Below are 19,792 nucleotides of genomic sequence, written 5' to 3'. Positions count from 1 at the left end.
AGCTGGCTCAGGAATGCCAGGCACTGGCCTCCTCCACGCCCAGCACAACCCCAAGGGAGGATGGGGGCGGACCAGCCCCACAGCCGGGGTTCCCCCTCCGGGTCCTTGACCTCAGAGGTCTGACCTCCCTGCCACCCATCAGCTGAGCTCAGCCTGGGGAGGAGCTGGGCTCCCGCTAACACTGTCGAACCTGGGGGGGATGACACGCCCTCTCTAAAGCCTCTATGGCTTCATCTGTAAGATGGGGATTTAGAACCCTACCTCGTGGGGCTTTGGTGAGGAGAAAAACAATGCAGAGAATACTCTTCAGATGCAGGGAACGCTGCAGTGGGCCCAGTGTGTGCCAGGCACCCACAAGGCCACTGTTTCTGGGGCACTGTGCCTGGGAGTGAGCAAGAACTCAAGGAACCTCAGCCCATGGGGGCATGAGATGGGTTTTCAGGGTGTCCAGAGGTTTTGGCCACCCAGAAGTGGGATGCTGAGCCCCCAGCACCTTTGGGGGGTGAGAGTGGAAGGGACGGTGGTGATCACCACCTCCTTGCCCCAGGCAGGGGAGCCTATGCCCAGCAGCCATGCCAGGGAGAGGAGGCAGCTCGTCGGAGCAGGAAGGCGGGCGGGTGTGGGGGAAGCGTCACAGGCATTCCAGAGGGGGCAGGGACACTCCATGCTGTGTGAGGAGGTCCTCGGTTTCATCAGTATCCGCAGGGAAGGGTATCTGTATGTCTCTGCATCCTCTGTACCCAAGGCAGGGAGAGGCTTTCTGCAGGCCCAGCTCCCGCCCAGTACGCGCCCCAGCTCTGCAAAGGCCAAGCTCATCCTTCTCCAGAACCTCCACCACACACCACACACCCCCCACCACACACCCCCCACCACACACCCCACCACCATACTCCCTCCACCTCCACTACACACCCCTCACCACACTCCCTCCACCTCCACCACACACACCCCCACCACACTCCCTCCACCACACATCCAACCACACACACCCCCACCGTTTTTACCTCCTCTGTCCTGGCCGAATTGCCCTGTCCTCCCTGCAGGCCCCTCGGCCTCTGCCCAGCCCTTTGATGTCGGGTGTCTAGGGCTGTCTCTGCCCAATACTCCACACTTTCTCCTGGATAACCTTGGCTGCCTGAGACTCCAGCTGCAGGACCCCCAGTCTCAGGCCCCTCTCCTGGGCCACAGACCCCAGATCACCAGCCCCCACCCAGGCTCCTCCCTTTAGGTGCTCCACAGGCACTCAGACTCGGTATGGACAAGGCTGAACTCACCCTCCTCTACCCAATGTCACCCAGGGCAGAAACACGGCCAGCATCCCTGACACCTCCCACTCACACCTGGAACAACCCTCAGGACCGGTAGCGTGCCCCTCATAAATATTTCTCAACCTCCACTCCAGAAGGTTTTCCCCCCACTCCCACCTCCAAAGCCCAGGTCCCAGCTCAGTCCTCTTACACCCACCTCCTCCCTAATGACCTTGACCCCATCAATCCAGCCTCCACACATCAGCCAAGTCCACCGAATCTGACCTTGCCCTGCCCCAGTGCCCACCGCACCCCAGGCACCTGTGTAGCCATCTGAACAGTGGCACTGGAAGCCATTGGGCAGGTCCTGGCAGAGACCTCCACTGAGGCATGGCCGTGAGGCACACTCGTCCACGTCCACACTGCAGTCGTCCCCTGCAAGAAGCCCAGCTGTGGTTCCCACAGCTCCCTCAGAGCCAGACTGGAACTGGAAAGGGCCCATTTTATAGCTAGGGAGACTGAGGCCAGAGAGAGGTGCTTGAACCCAGCTTCGGCATCCCTCCCGCGCATCTGGACACTACAGACCTGCTTCCCTGGAAGGGGGCTCACCCTCAAAGCCCAGAGGGCAGCGGCACAGGAAGCCAGCAGCATGGCGGAAGCTGAAGGCTCCTGGGAAGGCGGCCTGGATGCCGCCATAGAGGGTTGGGTCGGAGCGCTGCAGGCACTGGCCCCCGTGCTGACAGGGGCCCACTGCACATTCATCCTCATCCACCTCGCACCGCTCGCCGCTGTAGCCTGGGGACACACACAGGTGGGCGTCAGGTCACAGGGGGTCACCAAGCAGCACCCCTCCACTGCTGCCAGGCCAGCCCAGGGCCAGGCGGGGACAACAACTCAGATATGGTCACGGATATTCCGAGGGAGGGACAAACTGAGGGGGTAGGAATGACCAGTGCAGCCTTCACCAGCATCAGCATCATGTTACTATTATTACTGGCATCACTGAGCACTCTGCACGTGCGGGGCCCTGTACCAAGGCTTGATGGGCGCTACACCATTTTACCCTCCTCAGAACAGCCCAGGAGCAGGTGCTGTGATTAGCCCTGTTTAGCAGATCAGGAAACTGAGGCTCAGAGAAGTTGCAGTCACAGGCACACACTGGGCTTAGTCCACTCAGGGTGTGTGCGCACGGCCAGGTTGTCCCAGGGCAGTCCTCCTCAGCCTGCGCCCCCGCCCCCCTGGGCGTGCGAGCGCGCACGCGCACAGCTCTCGCGCACGCGCACACACACCTGGCCAGCAGAGGCAGCGGAAGCTCCCGAGGCCCTCGAGGCAGGACGCGTTGTTCGCGCAGGGCGCCGACGCGCACTCCAGCACCTCCTGCTCGCAGCGCGCGCCCTCGTAGCCCGTGTCCGCGCAGTCGCACCGGAACCTGCAAGGGGGCGCGCGACCGGAGCTGAGCACGCGCCCGAACCTCCAGCTCCCCCTGTCTCCATCGCGCCCCCCACCCCGCCGCCCACCGCGCAGCCTCACCGCTTGAGGGCACCCGGCCGCCCGCTCACCCGTTGACCAGGTCGTGGCATAAGCCCCCGTGCACGCACGGCTGGCTCTGGCACTCGTCCAGGTCCAGCTGGCAGCTGGCGCCCCCGAAGCCCGGCGCGCACACGCAGCGGTAGGAGCCCAAGCCATCCAGGCACGAGCCCCCGTGCAGGCAGGGCACCGAGGCACACTCGTCCACCTCCGCCTCGCAGGTCACGCCTGGACAGGGACCGAGACAGACAGAGAGATGGCCGCCCAGAGGGAGAGCGAATGAGGCCGAGCCAAGCTGACCCGAAACCTGCTCCAGACTGACCAGAAACGGAACGTCAGGATCCAAAGAGAGAATCCGTTGTTCCATTCATCCAGAGCAGGTGTTTCTTGCGCCAGCAATAACAGTGGGGTTGAAACAACACAGACATCCCTGGCCCCTTGAGCTCATACCAGTCTAGCCCAGGAGATGGGGATTAAGTCAATATTACGTAAATGAGGACTGATTTTTACTTTTGATAAGCTCAACAGTGGGTACCTGCTAGATACTGTGACAGCAAGAGGCAGGGTCTTAGCCTGGGGTATTGAGAGTCAGGGAAGGCTTCTCGGAAGAAGAGACTTGAAGGATGAGGGGGCATTCGCTGGACTAGGATAGGGGGCTGTGTGAGCAGTTGGATTCCAGAGAGACTGTATAAGTCTCTCCAGAGAGACTATTGGTGAAAACCTGCTTGGGGCAGGGGCATGATGCCCTAGGGCAGGGGTGCATGGAGGGTCGGGGAGCAAAGGGGAGAGTGAAGGAGGTGGGGCAGGAGTGGGGAGTGTCAGGCCTTGGGGGCCAAGTAACACAATCCGAGCTTATCCTAAAAGTTTTAAGCAGCTGATATATAGTCCTCTCTACATTTCGCTCTGCTGGCTTTTTGTGGAGGGTGTAAGGAGGGACCCTAGCAAGGAGGGGCATACCCGATGGGAGATGCTGGACCAAGGTAGCCAACTCCTTCAGGCTTTCCCTGCACTGTCTTGCTTTTACACCTGGAAGTCCTGTGTCTTGGGAACCCTCTCAGTCCTGGATAAAACCAAGATGGTTGGGAGGCTCTCAGGGGAGGGGCTGTGGAGATGAAGGGAGATGGAGGATCTCAGGGTTTGGAAATGTACTGCCCAAGCTTATCGTGGAGCCCACTTGTCATTGTACACTCCAGTGGCCCTGCCTCTACCCCCTAAGTGGGATTGGTCGTGGGGGGCTGGGGACCCAGCTGGCTCCAGCTGGAACCTTTCCCCCCTTCCTGGCTCAGTGAGCACAAAACAGGGGCCCTCCTTCCTGTGACCCAGCCCCACTCCCACTCTCTGTGCCAGGGGGAGCCAGGCCCAGGCCGCCTGGAATCCCAACCTCCCCCGCCTGGCTAGGAAGGGAAGGAGGAGGAAATGAATCACAGCAGACACTGCCCCCACTCACACCACAACTCACCCAGAAAGCATTACCCAAAGTATCTGAGCACCGCACATCTGGGCACGCACACACCTGCTGGCACCCACACACAGACTTTCCCACAAATGCATTCAGGGATCCCAGACACCCGTGGATACTGGCAGACACAGAGGCCTTTACATGACCTACTCACACATCCACAACTAATCTATCCAGACACCTGAACTCTCAAATGATGAGAAAGGTACATGGAACCCGTTTCCAAAGTTCATTTTCATCTGTGTGCTGAGATCCATCTCTCCACTGTATGCCCCCTCTCCCGGAGCCCAGCCCCCAAGTCTGTATACCTCTTACTCTGAGGTGACCTCAAACTGCCCTCTGCCCTCAGAGAGAGTCATCTGAATTCAGGGTTGAGTAGAACCTGGAGTGTCCGCACTGCAGGCTCCCAGCTGCCCTAGACCTAGCCTCGCTCCCAGACCTGTCCCTAGTTGCGCCCTCCTTCCTGACTTCCAGGCAGCTGCTCCAGGATGCTCTCGCCTTGGAGGGTGGATGGGACTGGGACAGGGCCATACTCTGGAGGAGGGAACTGGCCCCCTCAAGACAGCAGAGATCCCTGGGGGTACATCTACGTTACAGTTTGAGCAAGTCCACCAATGTCTCTATGCAGGAACTCTGGGGGCTCCCGCCCCAAGAGGAGAGGGTCCACATGACAACCTGAACCATACCGGGGTATTGTGCTCCAGGACGATCAGACAAGCCACCAGAGGATGTCTGTGCTCCAGCCTGACGGGTCTGGAGTGAGTCGATGCTAGAAGTGCTGTCTAGGTGTGTCCTCGTTAAAGCTAAGCCAGGCATGTCTACACTCTAGTCCCAGAGATGCCTGAGGGCTGTCTCCACTACCAGCACCACCTGAACCCTACAAGGGACTGAAATAACATTTGTCCAGTGTCTGTAGTGTGCCAGGCACCGTGCCAGCGCTCACTCATCACACTCTCATCCAGAGCTGCCAGGTTAGCCCGAGAAGCATTAATTCCGCAGCATGACCAAGAGTGGGTACACCCTAGAGCTGCCAGGATGCCTGGGGGTGTCTCTCCTCTAAGGTCAAAGCTGAATTCGTGATTTGACAACTCTGAGTCGCTGATGGGGTCGACATTACACACGCCTCTGGGAACAGCTGGGGCCATTACCTGCATAGCCGAGGGGGCAGTGGCACTCGTAGCGATCGGCCAGGTTGTGGCAGGTGGCCCCGTGGTGGCAGGGCCGGGACGCACACTCATCGATGTCGAGCTCACAGCGGGGGCCCTGGAATCCGGGCACGCAGTAGCAGCGGAAGCCACTAGGGTCTGGAGCCTGGGGCACACACAGAGCACCGTGGTGGCATGGCTGACTGGCACAGCCCCGGGGCTCCAGGGGCCCACAGGTATAGCCACCATTCTCTGTAGCCTGGCACTCGGTCCCTGGAGCACATGGGTCTGAGGCACAGGCAGCCGGGGGTTCCGAAGGCGCAGTTCCTGTAGAGAGAGGAAACTGGCTGGGCAGGGTGGACAGGGGCTACCAGGACACTCCCCTCCCCACACCCAGGCCCATCCCCAGATCCCAGAGTCAGCAGCAGGGCTCCATCAGTACTCAGGAGGATGCAGGGAGCGCCAGGGGGTCTACACGCCAGGTCCCAGCAGGCTGCACGCATCTGCACCCAGAACTGGGAATGGTTTCAGGGGTGCCTCCATAGCAGGGAAATAGGACCCGGGATGCCTGGCTCCCCGGGCAGGATTAGTGAGCAGACGCCCACTAACCCTGTGAGCTTTTCGCTCCACGGTGTCAGTGCAACCCCACAGAGCCCCTTGGAAGCAGGCCCTGTCAGGCCCATTTTACAAGAGAGCAGATCCAGGCTCCAGAGTGAAAGTGAGGACTCTTGCCTGAGGTCACACAGCAAGTTAGTGCTGGCTTAGCCCTCAGGGTCTGTCCGTGTGCTCCAGCCCCACCTGGGGAGGGGATCCCCGGCCTGCTCCCTCCCAGGAGGGCGTCTCCTCCCACTGCCCACTCCACTGCTCCCGCTGGGGGTCTGGTAACTCCATCCCTGCGTGAAACTGGAGATGGAGGACTTCAAAGGCCCCTCTCCCCCCTCTACCCCTCCTCCCCTCCTGGCCCTGCTGGCCTGGGAACTTCTCAGAGGATCCCTGGCCCTCACTGTATCCGCTGCCATCAGCAAGTGTGAGTGGCCAGACTGGCCGGGGTCACAGGGTTCAGGGCAGGTATTGAGACCAGCCGACTGAACTCCCGGCTCCAGCCACTGCTACATCTCCACAAGGCAGAGCTCCCTCACTTAGACGGTCATCTCCTGATCTGGAGCCCGCTTCCCTCCCACCCTCCCTTGCTAAGAGCCTGTCAATGTCATGCGTCATGCCGGTGTAAGAACTTTTGAAGCTTTGAAGTCAAATAGCCCTGGGTTCAAATCCCCACGCGGCCAACAAGCTATGAGACCTTGGGCAAGTCATTTCTCCTACTGAGCCTTCGTTCCCCAATCTGAAGAGGGTTGATAATAGTACGTGCCTTGTAGGATACGGAAGGATTGAGAGCCTCAGGGACAGCAGTCAAGCGCCCACTCGGGGTAGGAACTCAGTAAGTGACGGAGGAATGGGAGCTGCCCGCGAGAAGGAGGTGCCTCCGAGAGGCGCCCCTCCCCCACCCAGGTTGTCATCCAGACACTAACCAGGCCCCGAACAGCTTCGGGCCCTGTGCCTCCCCTCCCCCACCCAGCGAAGACCCCCAGATAAGGCTCAACAGCCTCTCAGGCGTCATCCACATTCCACCAGGCAGGGCTGTCCACCGGCCAGCCCCCACCCTTGCCAGCCAGGGCCAAGCAGGATGGGGGACAGAGAGACAGAGGTACCGACCAACCGATGGACCCAGGGAGAGAACCCAGCTGTCAGCCCCACCGCCCAGCTCCCAAAGCACCTGATACAGCTGAACATGGGCTCGCTCTCCAAGATTCTCACCAAGAGGGGTTAGGGGCAAGCAGCCACCCAGGGCCAGGTGTGTGGCAAGGGGACAGAGGGTCTGAAACACTGTCAGGCCAAGATGACCTTCTAGGGCTCTGGGCTCCACAGACCCTCTCTGCCCACAGCTCCCCCTCCCCCAAGCCTGGTCTCATCAGTGAGGGCAGGGGCCATCTGGGCCTCTCTGAGGGGCTTATGGGCAGCTTGTCTTTCTTCTTCCCACCCTGAGCCATGATGGTGGATCAATATAGAGCCTGGTCCTCCAGGGCTAAATAGTCTGATGGGGGTGGGAAGATGGTCTGATTGGGAGGGGGAGATGCTCTGATGGGGGTGAGTGGATCAGGCTTCCTTGGGAAAGGACACAGGTTTGGGCATCAGACCCGGCTTGTATCTGGGGTGTAAACAGTGCCCGCCTTGTGAGTGTTGTGAGGGGCCACTGAGGGAACGTGAGTGAGGCCTTGGCACCAGCGAGCCTTCAGTGAGGGCTCTGGCCATTAGAGTCAGGGTCCCTGGACCCAGCACACTCAGGAGGAGCAGCACAGTGGTCACAGCTCCCACTCAAAGGGCCCTGGCTGTTGGGTCCTATGCCAACAGGCCCTTCGTTTAATCCCGGCAAGCGCCACCCCTCATCTGTGTGACCCAAGGGACCCCACCCCAGTCTGGAGCTTTGCCCCCGATTCAGAGCAGGCTGAGGAGGCAGCACCTGTGGGGACAGGGGAAGGTGCTTCATCACTGTGGGAGCAGGTGGGCCATGACCCTGTATGATGGAGCCCCAGGAGGCCGAGCCCAGCCCCACTGGAGGAAGGAGTTCCTGCAGGCAGAGAGGGAGGGAGCTGTCTGCCCTAGGAGGCCTGCAGTGGTGCCAGAAGCCTGCATGTGAGGCACAGCCGTCTCTCTTGTGTAATCTCTGTCTTCACAGTTACCTTAGGGGGTGGATAGTGCTATCATTCATTTTTTACAGTTGAGGAAAGTAAGGCTCAGAGATAAGCGACTTCACAGTTCCCTAGGAGGGGCTGGAATCCAAACCCAGGTCTCTGCTGCTCCAGAGCCTCCACTCTGAGCGTTCCAGAATCACCCCAGGGCCTATATAAAGAATACGGATTCCTGGGCCCCACTCCAGACCCAGAGATGCAGAACACTTGGGCCTGGGGCCCAAGAATCTGCATTGCAACATGCTCCCTGGGGACTCCTTTGCACGTTGAGGCCTGGGAACAAGCACTGACCTTGGGCGCTCTGCCTCCAGGGAGCGAGCCCAGGAGGCCTGGCTAGCCCAGGGCTGAGGGGGGGAGAGGTGAGGATGGCGGGACGGAGAAGGGGCCTTCCCAGCCTGGCTGGAGGGGCGTGGCCTGTTGCCGGGGTGACGAGGGGCCTGTGCTTATCTTTACAAATCCCTCCTGACCTCTCAGGCTGCCTGGGACGACCTGGCGGGGGGAAAGGATTAACGGACACCCGCCCCTCCCCTTGGACCTGCTGCCCTGCCCTGGGAAGGCCCAGAACCCACCTCCGGGAAGAGACTTTTCTTCATGAAAAGGACAGGATTATAATAAGAGGAACCATTTCGTGAGTGCACGTGTAGCTGTGCTACACATCTTGCATCTCTAATTACATTATTGTGTTTGATTCAAACTGGAAAAGGTGGGTGCCAGTAAGAAAACTGTTTCTCTAACTCGGAGAGGTTGATAAACTTGCCCAGGATCATTCCTCAAAAAACTAAGAAGCAGATCATTTCCAGACTTCCGTGAAGTCCACATCTCCTGATGCATGTGAAATTCCCACTTTGCAAACTCTAAATTGCCACCCATGTATTGTCATTTTAGAGCATTCTAGCCCAGCCTCCCCCGGGCACTGAAAGAGTCTCGGAAGGCTTGCCTGAGAGTGAAGGTTCCAATATCAGCCTGGGTAGAGCGGGCAGTCTTCCCTGTCTATCCAGAATCCAGCTGCTAGCAATTGCACGGTGCTTCAGGCTTCACTCCGTGCCTAGTTACTCCTACTTTATTTGCACTTGTAACAGGCCTAATGAGAACTGCCAACGACTAATGAGAAGTGTTTGCTGAGGGTGGGTTTTGTAAAGCTTCTCATCTTGACAAGGCAAAAAAGAGAATATATCTGAGAAGCCACCCAAGATCCCATAAGATGTGCTTCTGGCATAGGGAAAAAACTGCCCATCTAATAGCACGAGGCCCCAAGGGTAGGACTGAATAACAGTGCAGCGCAGCTGAGGCAGAGCCATCAGGAAAGGACTAAATGCCTCTAATAAGGCAGCAGAGTTTGGAATAGTCTTTTACAAAAATGTTTATCACCTGAGGTTAAAAGACATAATTTTGGTAATCCCCACAATAGCTGTCGCGGATCCACTGCCTACCCTTTGCCTGGCGTTGGCAAATTCCAGTGTTTCCAGACCGTGGTCTCAGAGGGCTGGGGCCATGGAGGCACTTCCTGGAATGGGGGTGAGACCGGGCAGATGGGTTCCCAGGCCTGCCACCCCAGCAGGCCACTTTTAACTATTAGTGGCTTCCGGCTCCTTTCTAAAATGTCCTTTGAAACGGGATTCCATGCCAAACCTAAGTTGGAGAACTGCATTGTCTTATCGGATTCTTGTAGCAGCCCTCACAGTGAGCTGGTTTGCCCCCTTTAGACAGAAGCACAGAGAGGAGATGTGACTTTACATAGACTAGTCCCATAGGCGCCTGTGAAATCCTGGCCCTGCCACACACAAGCTGTGACTCTGGGCAAGTTACTGACCCTCTCTGGGCCTCGCTTTCCTCCTCTGTAAGCTGGGGGTATCAGAGTCGACTTCATAGGGCTGTTGTGAGAATTAAATTTGAGCATGTTAGTCCAGGAGCAGCACGTACAGGCTGATGGTATTATTCACTTGCCAACAGATCTTTACTTGGGGCAAACACTGACTATCCAACAAATCCTGACGATAGAGCATTTGTGTGGGGCTCCCTGCTCCCTGCCTCTGTCCTGCAAGCCCCCACCCAGCTCTGGCTGGAGGAGGGGCCGGACTTGGGGGCTGGACTTGCTGCCCCTTTGTCAGCTGGGCTCCCTGGTGTGCAGGCAGCCGGGAAGGATGTGAGAGCCCCAGTGTGCCCCATTGTGCTCCAAGATGCTTGGCGCTCTCCTAGCAACCAGCCGGGCCTTTGTGGCAGAGTAGGCCCAGGAGGGAGGGGCCCCGCTCAGAGCGTGGCAGGGGTGGGCAGCAGAGCCAGGGGCCCAGGGCATCCAGAGCCCCCATCCCCTCTGGAATGGAAATTACTTTTCAAGTGACATCATCCCTGGCCCGTCTCCTCCTGGCAGTCAGGGCTTGGGTCCTGGCATCCAGAAATGTTCATGCCCATAGCACCGCACCCCAGCTTTCAGGGATTCCCCAGGGAGGGGGCTCCCAGTGCCAAAATTGCAGGGGGAAAGGCTGGTCCTGGGAATCCCAGCAGGGCTGCGTGCGGGTGAGTGTGTATATCAGCGTCTGCTCCCTTCGGTAGCATCCATCTACTTAGTGTTCACTCTGCCACAAGGTTCATGTGAAGGTACATCTGAGTGTGAGTGCACACCTGTGTGCAGGCATGTGTCACGTACAGGTAGGTGTGTGTGCTCGAGTGCATGTGTGGCGGATCTACACGTGCCTCTGTGTGCCGTTGTACGTGCCACTCCACTGTGCTGGTGTGGTGGCAGTGCACGTGTGTGTGTGCAGGTGCATTTGTGCGATCTGTGCGTGCACCTGCCTGTGTGTGTGCACTGTACGGTAGGGGACAGACCAGGATTTCATGCCCCTTGTGCAGAGAGCAGGCCCCCAGCTCCTCTTCGATTTGCCTCAGGGGCCTAGCTTGTAAGCCCCCATCCTTCCCTGAGCCTCAGTTTCCTCCCTTGCAAAACAGGGGCCTCGTCCTCCACAAGGGCCCTGCGGAGAGGAGACGAGACGAGACGAAGGTTTTGTGAGCCAGGCCCTGCGAGAGGCTGAGGAAGGCCCCAGGGAGGGGCCTGAGAGGTTGGACCCACATCCTGGGACTCTGAGGAGGTGGGGGCTCCCCCGCTGCAGCGGAGCCCAGGCCACCCTCCTGCACAGGACTTCCCAGGCCTGGCTCCGTAGCTATAGTGACCAAGACAAAGCATCCCCAGACCCCCCAGGAAGAATTCCAGGCCGGCGCACACGTGAATCCACTTGGACAAAAGCAAAAACCTCTTGGTGAACGGGGTCTGGCTTCACGAAGCCCTTTCAGCTTGATCTGGGAATGCTGGGGGGGCAGGGAGGGGGCAGCGGTGGACACATGTGTTCCCAGATGCCCAGCCACTCCCCAGGGACGCCAGAGCACCCCCAGCCCCGCAGTGCAGGCAGGGCGATCACCAAACGGAGGGGATGCAGGCAGAAGCCCTGGGTCCCCTTCCCTCCCCTCCACCCCAATCCACTGGGCTGGGGTCTGCTGCCCCCACCCCACGTCCCCGTGTCGAGAGCAAGGACACAGTTCAACCCACTCAGTAAGTCGCACCCCGCAACTCGCGCTGGGATATAGCCCACCACACGCACAGAGCCTCAGACACAACCCCTGGCTCGCACGGGACAGCTGCCCAGCCTCACAGCTTAGACGCGCCTACAGCCCACAGTCCATAACCTGCGCACAACTCACATGAGAGCCCCCAGACTCGGGCCTCACAGGCCAGAACAGCCCAGCCCAACACCCCTCCAAGACACACGGCCCACCCGTTACCCGGACCCCGGCCGGTGGCGGTCCCCCCCACAAAGTCCCCCGTGACCACGCAAGCTCCAGTGGCCCCCAGATGCGCACCCCCCTGCACCCTGCAGTCGGGCCCGGCACCCACACGGACACCCCACGGCCTGGGGTGCTGCCCTGGGTCTCCCAGGGCTCGGCCCCCAACTCACCGACCGGGAGGGCGAGGGCAGAGCCTCCGAGCAGCAGCAACAGGAGAGGGACCGGGGGCCTGGGATCCCGGGTCCCAGGCCGGGCCAGCGCCATGGCAGCGCTTTGCTCGGCGGCTGTGGGAACGGGCGGCCTGGCTGGCTCCACACCCCCGTCTCCCTCCAACCAGCACTAATGCCGTGGACAGAGGCCCGGCCCCTCCCGCCTGCCCCTCCCCTCCCCTCCCCCGCACACTAGCATCCTACCTGTCCAAGGGCACCGCTCACATTGCAGTCTGCTCTTACAAAATGCCCAAGTGGTAAAATATCTGCCCTCCCAGGCGGCTGCACCTTGAGTAGGGTCTAGAGGAGGGGTCTGACCCAGCCCGCTCCCCAAGCCCAGGGCTCCAGACTCCAGATGAGGCCTCGGGGGGCCCCCATGGGTCTGACCTTGTCCAAGGGCCAACCCTTCTCTCCCCCCCCGACCTCCCCCCCATTTTCCTCCCACCTCTCAGGTCCTGCTGCCTCAGCCTCCTCAGAGACATTTCTGTTCTGGGGGCTGTTCTTCTCACCCGATGATACCAGCTACTCCCACCCTGCCCACCCCCATCTTCTCTTAGCCTAGGCCTCCCTCCCCAGCCCAGCCCGAGCTCCCCTCCCACCTCCTCTCTGCTGGAAGCCCCAGCCCCTCCCACTCAGCTTGTTCCTCCCAGCCTGCTCCCTCCCAGGGCTGCCCACCTGAGAAGGCATCCCGCCTCCCCCCCACCCCTCCAGCACCCCCTGCAGCTGACGCCTCGCTCCCCACTCCCCACGTTCAATCCACCGCGAGCTCCTGGCCGCTCCTCACCTCCATGTCCCTCAGTCCCACTCCACCTCTTCACTCCCATGGGCCCCACACTGCCACACACAGCCCCTCTCACCCCCACCCTCAGGATGAGGCCCCCGGCTCCCCCGGCCCTCACCATCCCTTCAACCGCCAAACTGAGTCTTTTCTATTTCTCCCCTTTGGCCTAGATCATTCCGCCTTTGCTGTTTACAACTCCAAAAGCCTCATAACGATCCAAGGCAGCCCATTCTATGGAACTGACAGCTCTAACTAAGCAGCAATCTTTCCCTCTCCACTGGCTGGGAAGTCCTTCTCGTTGTCTCACCTTACAGTCTCCTGCTGCACTTGATGTTTGCTTGCTCCAGGCTGGAGAGGGGAATGTTGTTTGGGTGGAGAGGAGGAGTTCTTGCGGGGACCTGGACCCAGGAATCTAGGTCATCTCAAAGGCACTACAACATCAAAAAACAGCCCATTCTTCCACTGCCCTCAGCTCCAGTGAAAGGAGAATCCCCTTGCTGAAAGGACTTCCTGAAATGAGCAGCTGGCCCCTGCCAACTCACCCCTGTTTGGCGCAATTCAGTGACCATGGACTCAGGCCACCCCGGCCCTATGCTGGGCTCTGGATGTGTCCCTGACACCTCGAGGGCACAGTCTGGAGAGAGAGAACTGAGTAAATTGGTGGAGCTCCAGGCTGAGCTCGAGGGATGGGCAATGGCCCGTGGAACTTCCAGGAAGGGAAGAGTGGGCGTCACACAGGGCATAGGCAGTGGCGCTGGTTCTCCAATGCTGGGGAAGTGCTCAGAGAGGACACCAAAGGCCTGGGTGGACCCCTTGTCCACATCCCTGCTCCATCTCCACCCTCCAGTCTTGGTCCTTCTGGGGTAGGAGTTGCTCCTTGGTTTCTGGAGCTCCCCACACTCCCAAATCACCTTTAATTCCCTGCCTCTCACATATACCAGGAGCCCCACCCCCTCCACGTGGCGGCCCCTCGCCACTCTGTTGGGAAGAGCACAGTCTCATCAGCCGAGTAGATCCAGGTTTGAGGCCAGCTCCACCACTGACTAGGGAGTGACCCCAGCACGTGAATCCCTTTTCTGGGCCTCACTTTCCTCATCTGTAACATGGGGGTGATGAAGAGTTTAAGCAGCAGTGCAAGTTCTCTTTATTCAGCTTCTCAGAGGTCCAGGCAGCTCCAAGCAGAGAACAGGAGGACCACGAGGCTCCCACAGCCCCCTGGGTCTCTGGATACACAGACACAAACACCCACGTTTTTACAATGAGCTCCGAGGTCAGAAGGGCGCCTGAGCTCTCCTTCCAAGCCCCGCCCCCTGCCCCCTGCCCGGGTCCTGCAGCCGCCACGCGCCACCTTGTGGCCAGAACTGGGAGTGTCCTGCGAGGTCTGTGGGGCACCCAGGCGAGGGATGAGGACACTGAGGGAGGGATGCGGGAGCTAAACTGCACCCGCAGGAGGAAACGAGTGAGCGGGAAGGAGGGGCCCGGGAGTCAGGTGGGCGGCAGGCAGGACTGAGGTTAGACAGGGCCGATCTTCCTGAGGCACTTCCTGGCCTGGATCTGGAGAAGAGACAGTAAGGGTGGGCCAGCCCCTCTGAGAAGATGGTCCCTCAGGAGAGTCCACTTCCCCCATCCTCCCGACCTGGGGGTGGGGCTGAGGAAGGGGAAAGGAAGCCAGCATAATCTCATCTTACCTCCTCAACGACACTGCAAGGTCAGCATTGACCCCATTTTACAGATGAGGAAACTGAGGTTGGGGGAGGTGAGATTGGCTGCTCAGGGTCCCACAGCTAATCAGTGCAGGGGCGGGATTCGACCTGGGGGCTGCCCAATGCCACCCCTTTTCCCTCCCCAACCTCTGACTGTAGGTTGACAAACTGTGCTCCATTCAACTCAGGAATTATTTGCTGCCTGCTCCCTGGTCAAGGGCACCCAGTCCTGGGGCAGGTGCCCACCAGCCTTATGGAGATGTGACAGTAAAGTTTAGTGGTTTGGTAATGCCTGCTTTGGCATCAGACCCCTTGATTTGAATCCTGATTCTGCCCTGTGCCCTTAGGCAAGGTTTTGTTGGTCTGTCTTTACTTTTCTGAACCTTAGCTTCCCCATCTGTAAACTGGGGTGCAGTATCAACCTCAGAGTTCTGTGACGAGTGGGCTGCTGCCCGCAGGGCCCGGGTCGGGGAGGGGATGGTGGGGGAGGGGATGGTGGGGCAGGGGATGGTGGGGGAGGGGATGGTGACGCGGGGCTGCTTCCCACTCAGGAGAAGCCTCCAGACTCTTCCAAGGTGACCTGTGCCCTGGATGCCCCCACCAGGGTCCTGCATCTCCCTTCTCAGGGGCTGTGTGATTATTGTCTGTCGCCCGCTCCCCTGCCAGATCCACCCTCTTCCCTCTCCGCCCTGCTGATCCTCTGGCCTTCCTCACGGCTCCCTTCCCCGGGAGGGGGAGGCAACAGGAGCAGGGAGGGCTCCCGCTGCTCTTCCTGCACTGGGTGCACCGCTGACTACAGCTGCAGCGGAGACCCCTCTGCTGCTTCAGCTCTCACTGCTCAGGTAATGCTGTTCTCTCTGTGGCCAGCTGCGGGGCCACCTTCAGCCCTGACCTGGCCGGGTCTCTCCGAAGCCTTCCTTCCCCACTGTCATCCACTCCCTCCTTCTGGGAGCCCTCTCCCCTGGCTTCCCTCCTACCTGCCTGGCTGTTCCTTGCTCGCTTTCCCCCCAGAATATTGGGGTGTGTCTGAGTCTGCTCCCAGCCCCCTGCCCTTCTCAAACGATCCTCCCCGGGTGAACTTCCTGACCAACCCAGCTCTCTCACGAGCCCTCTACCTGTGGTTCTTAACCCTGTTTCAACTCCCCCTTGGTAACAAATATCTTGTATCACTCCTTATTACCCTGAAATGAAATGATGTGCGTATGCATACAATTCCCCAACAGAAAACGATCCCAATGCCCGGACTGAAATATCAGAGCGAGCCATTGCAGGCTAGCGGTGAAGTGCACAGACACTGGTTCAAATCCTGGCTTCTCCACTTCCCAGCTGTGTGACCTTAGGTAAGTTACTTAACTTCTCTGTGCTCAGTTAGCTCCCCAGTCAAAAAGTTCTTTTTTTTTTCTCTCTATGCAGCACTTTACTGCATAGAGTTGTTATCAGGATTAAATGAGTAATTAGTCACGAAGCATTTAGAACAGTGCCTGGCGTATGTTACAAGCTGAATGAGTGTTGGTTAAATTTAAGATGATAGGTCTTTCAAGTTGTAAATACTCTTATTGACTACACTAGAAGACATGATAAAATAATAAGAAGCTTGCACCTATTCATAGAACCCCCCTGAATGCAACAGCCCCAAATGCAGACCTATGCAGAGTGAGGTATTGTATTGGCAACTCGAATACCACAAGCACTGTTGAAATTAAGTAGGTAATTTTCCCAAATGGTGGCAACCCTGGGTAAGGTTCTGAACAAAATAAAGAGCAATCTTCCTTCAATTTACATGGAAGTTGTATTTCTGGCAAATTCTGTGTGTGTTAAAGCTCAGAGCATTCATGCAAAAGTGCTCTTATTTCTATGCAAGCCAGACCTGGGTTCTGGGCTCAGACACAAGTGTTTTTCCTTCACGTGAATGTCTGGCAGGACATTCAAAAGTCAAAAGGCACATGGAACTTCCTCCATGGTGTGGAATGTCCTGCACGTTGCAGGGCAGCCAGCATCCAGGGCCCACCCACTAAATGCCAGTGGGGCCCGCAGTCAAGAAAACTGAATGCACCCTCACAAATTCCCCAAATAGCGCCCAGGAGGGTCCTGGGTTCTACACCAACTGCCAGAGGGACTTTTCCAAATCCCAGACTGTCGACTCCCAGTTACCCTCAGGCCAAGTCCAAATTCCTGAACCTGATGCCCAAATCCTCATCATGCAGCTGCCGGCTTACCTCCACAGATGCAGACCCATGCCACCAGCATACCACCCATACCGCCCTACACCCAGCTGTGCCATGTCCCCAACCCCAACTGAACACACACACACACGCACATGCACATGCACACACGCGCGCGCGCGCGTGCACACACACACACACACACACACACACACACACACTCCCTGGCTGGTTTTTGGCTGACTAGTCTTTGCTCTTGGGGTCTGCTGCCTGGAAAGCCCACCCTGGTTGAATGCTGTGCTGACATCTGGCTGATCCTTTAAGACCCAGTTCTGGCATCACTTCCTCAGAGCAGCCTTGGTTACCCCCAGGCTTGGTTAGGGCCTCTTCTGTGCTCCCACAGACCCCACGGCTTTGATCGAAGCCCCCAGGACTGATTGACCATGCCCTGTTCTAGTTGCCAGTATAGATGTCTGTACCCTCCTGAGCAAGGGCACGTAGTAGGTGATTAATACACAAGCAAAGTCCATTGAGCCCTTGCCCTTGGGGAGCTCACATCTAGTAGAAAGACAGACGTACAGACAGTGCTGGGAGGCGGTTGCTCAGAGCCTGGTGAGAGCCCTAAGGACAGAGAGGCCAGCTGTCGGAGGGCAACTTCCCAGAGGAGGTAGGAGTTTTCCAGGTAGAGGGGAGGCAGAAGACATATCTGGCTGGAGACCCAGCGTGGGCAAAGGTCAGGTGTGGGAGAAGGCATTGTGCCATCGTACCTTCAGGACGCAGACGGGTGAATATTGCCCGAGGTCAGATGTGGAGGGGCTGTGATCCCAGGTGAGGCTGGTGAGTCAGCAGAGGACAGCTCACGAAGAGCTTGTAAGGTACCAAGGAGGTTGGCCTTTGTGCCAGGGGTACTGGGGAGCCATAGAAGGGGTTAAAGAAGGGGGGGTGACATGATCAGGTTAGCATGTGGCGGAGTGTCCTCTGGGAGGAGTGTGGCAGGTGCACTGCAGGAGGGCAAGAGTAGAACTTGGGAATTCCAGGGAAAGGTCACGGGGTCTGAATTAGGACAGGGAGGAAAGGAGAGGACAGGGATGAGGGTGGGCATTTGAGTGGCAGAAAAAACAGAATATGGTGTCTTCTGGGGCTGAGAAAGAGGGAGAAGGCTGGAGTGTGCAGGATGCCTTGGGGAGAGGGATCCAGACAAACCCCGTCCTCTCCACTCTAAGGGACAGGCTGCAGGCCCCTCTGGAGACACTAGAGGGAGCTCCAGGATAGGCCAGGCCCCTCTCCCACCAGCCGCCAGCCTCCACCCGCTTCTCAGAGGGGGACTGGACCCGCCCCACAGCTCAGATGTAGGCTCTGGGGTTCCTGCCAGGGCCTGGACCAAGCCCAGTGGCTCACAGTCTTGGGCCTGCCTCGTCCTCCAGCCACTGGCTTGCAGGGGTGGGGGGCCATCTTGCAAGGGTAGGCACGTGGGGACAGAGGTTGAGGATTGCAGGCAAGAAGGACTTACAGCCCGTCCTGTCGCACTCTGTGCCCCATCTCCTTCTCCCCGTGGGAGTAAGGGAGCGACCCACCCAAGGTCACACCACTGTCACAGCAGTTAGGGGATGGGAATGGACCAGAGCTCCCCAAGTCAGAGCAGCTCGGGAACTAGAAGAGTACAAGCCACTTGTCTACCCCCCACCCCTTCCTAAAAAATCCTGGGGTTGGAGAAGGGTCCCGCGAGCCACCTCCCACATCACCTGGGACCCCCAGAGGCAGGGGAGATAGCATTCTAGGCAGAGGGGGTCCATGGGCAGAGGCATGGAGGCAGGGGGAGGCTGGCAGTTTCCAGGAGTGGGGCAGAAGGCAATGTGGCAGAATTGCAGGGAGCAGGGGTGGCCCAGAGGCGACCGGGAGGATGGGGCACCATTAGGGAGGCTGGGTGCCGCCAGGGAGCAGGGGGGAGCCTCGGTGGCAATGCCAGGACAGCTGGGCATTTGCGATGGGTGGAAGGATCGCTCCAGCTGCAGGCAAGGGAGTGGCAGAATTACAATTTTTGAAAAAGTGATCAGCCTCTCCAGTTGAGTCTAAATAGTACAATCTTTTAAACTTTTATGAAAACAAAGAATGAATAACAAATGGAGACACTGAAACAGGAAATCCATTTACTTTTGAATCTGATGGAAAGAGCAAATCCAAACCCAAAATAATGCTAACAGGATTTTAATAACCTGTAACAAAACCTGCCCACAGCACCATCAGAGCTCACTTCCAGCTGCCTCGTGGGCTGAGCCAGGAGCCTGGAGTCCAGAATCCGAGGCCTCATGAGCACCAAAGCTTCACAAGGGGAGACTGAGGCTTAGATGGGGCAGGGTCTATATGAGGTCACACAACAGAGCTGGACCTGGAACAAAGACCCCCGACTCCCAAGCCTGGGGCTCTCTCTGTACACTCCTGTGTGTCTGCACACATCACACACCAAACACACACACACACACACACACACACACACACACACACACACACACTCCACAGGAAATGCTCTACAAACTCAGATACGCAAATACCTGGACGGATGCAAGATTCCACAAGCTCACAGATTCACTCACACCTACACCTGCCTGGATAGAAGTATGCAGACGTCCCCATAGTGCCCCCCAAGAGCACCCCAATATATACAGGAACATGCTCACATTCATACACAGGTGCTCACACGTGTACATCTGATCATTCCAAATCTAAGGCTCAGATATGTATAGACACCGCCCCCTGCAGGTAGCTACAGATATAGACACAAGATTCAGAACTATCCTTCAGTGCACATCTACAAACATACCACTCACGCATAACAGACACACAGACTCCCGTTCGTTCACAGACACACACAGTCCTATGGCCCCAGGCCGACACTCTGGGCTAAACAGCCATATCCCCATGCTCACATCAGGGTCAACGTGGAGTGTCCAGAGACCACGCCTTGCCTCGGCAAGGGCCTGGGAAACTGAGATGGGCAAACTGCTGCCCCCTGTGGGAGCCCAAGGACCACACTCTTCGGAAGA

The 19,792-nt window shown here is 58.2% G+C and overlaps 1 protein-coding gene across 1 annotated transcript in view; it reads right to left on the bottom strand.

The window, feature by feature from the left end:
- CRB2 (crumbs cell polarity complex component 2) overlaps window positions 1–12,160 on the bottom strand; it is a 21,321-nt gene extending 9,161 nt beyond the window's left edge. Inside the window, exons 1-6 of the mRNA XM_007450244.1 lie at window positions 12,067–12,160; window positions 5,382–5,705; window positions 2,807–3,002; window positions 2,537–2,676; window positions 1,857–2,042; window positions 1,569–1,682 (exon numbers count right to left, since the gene is read on the bottom strand). Coding sequence (XP_007450306.1) covers window positions 1,569–1,682; window positions 1,857–2,042; window positions 2,537–2,676; window positions 2,807–3,002; window positions 5,382–5,705; window positions 12,067–12,160 — 1,054 coding nt within the window. The remainder of the gene's footprint in view (window positions 1–1,568; window positions 1,683–1,856; window positions 2,043–2,536; window positions 2,677–2,806; window positions 3,003–5,381; window positions 5,706–12,066) is intronic.
- Window positions 12,161–19,792: the final 7,632 nt, after the last annotated feature.

Source organism: Lipotes vexillifer, unplaced genomic scaffold (genome assembly GCF_000442215.2).
Source record: "Lipotes vexillifer unplaced genomic scaffold, Lipotes_vexillifer_v1.1 scaffold890, whole genome shotgun sequence".
Classification (NCBI taxonomy): Eukaryota; Metazoa; Chordata; class Mammalia; order Artiodactyla; family Lipotidae; genus Lipotes; species Lipotes vexillifer.
Note: the sequence above shows the minus strand (reverse complement) of the source record. Positions and strands in the feature narration are given on the sequence as shown.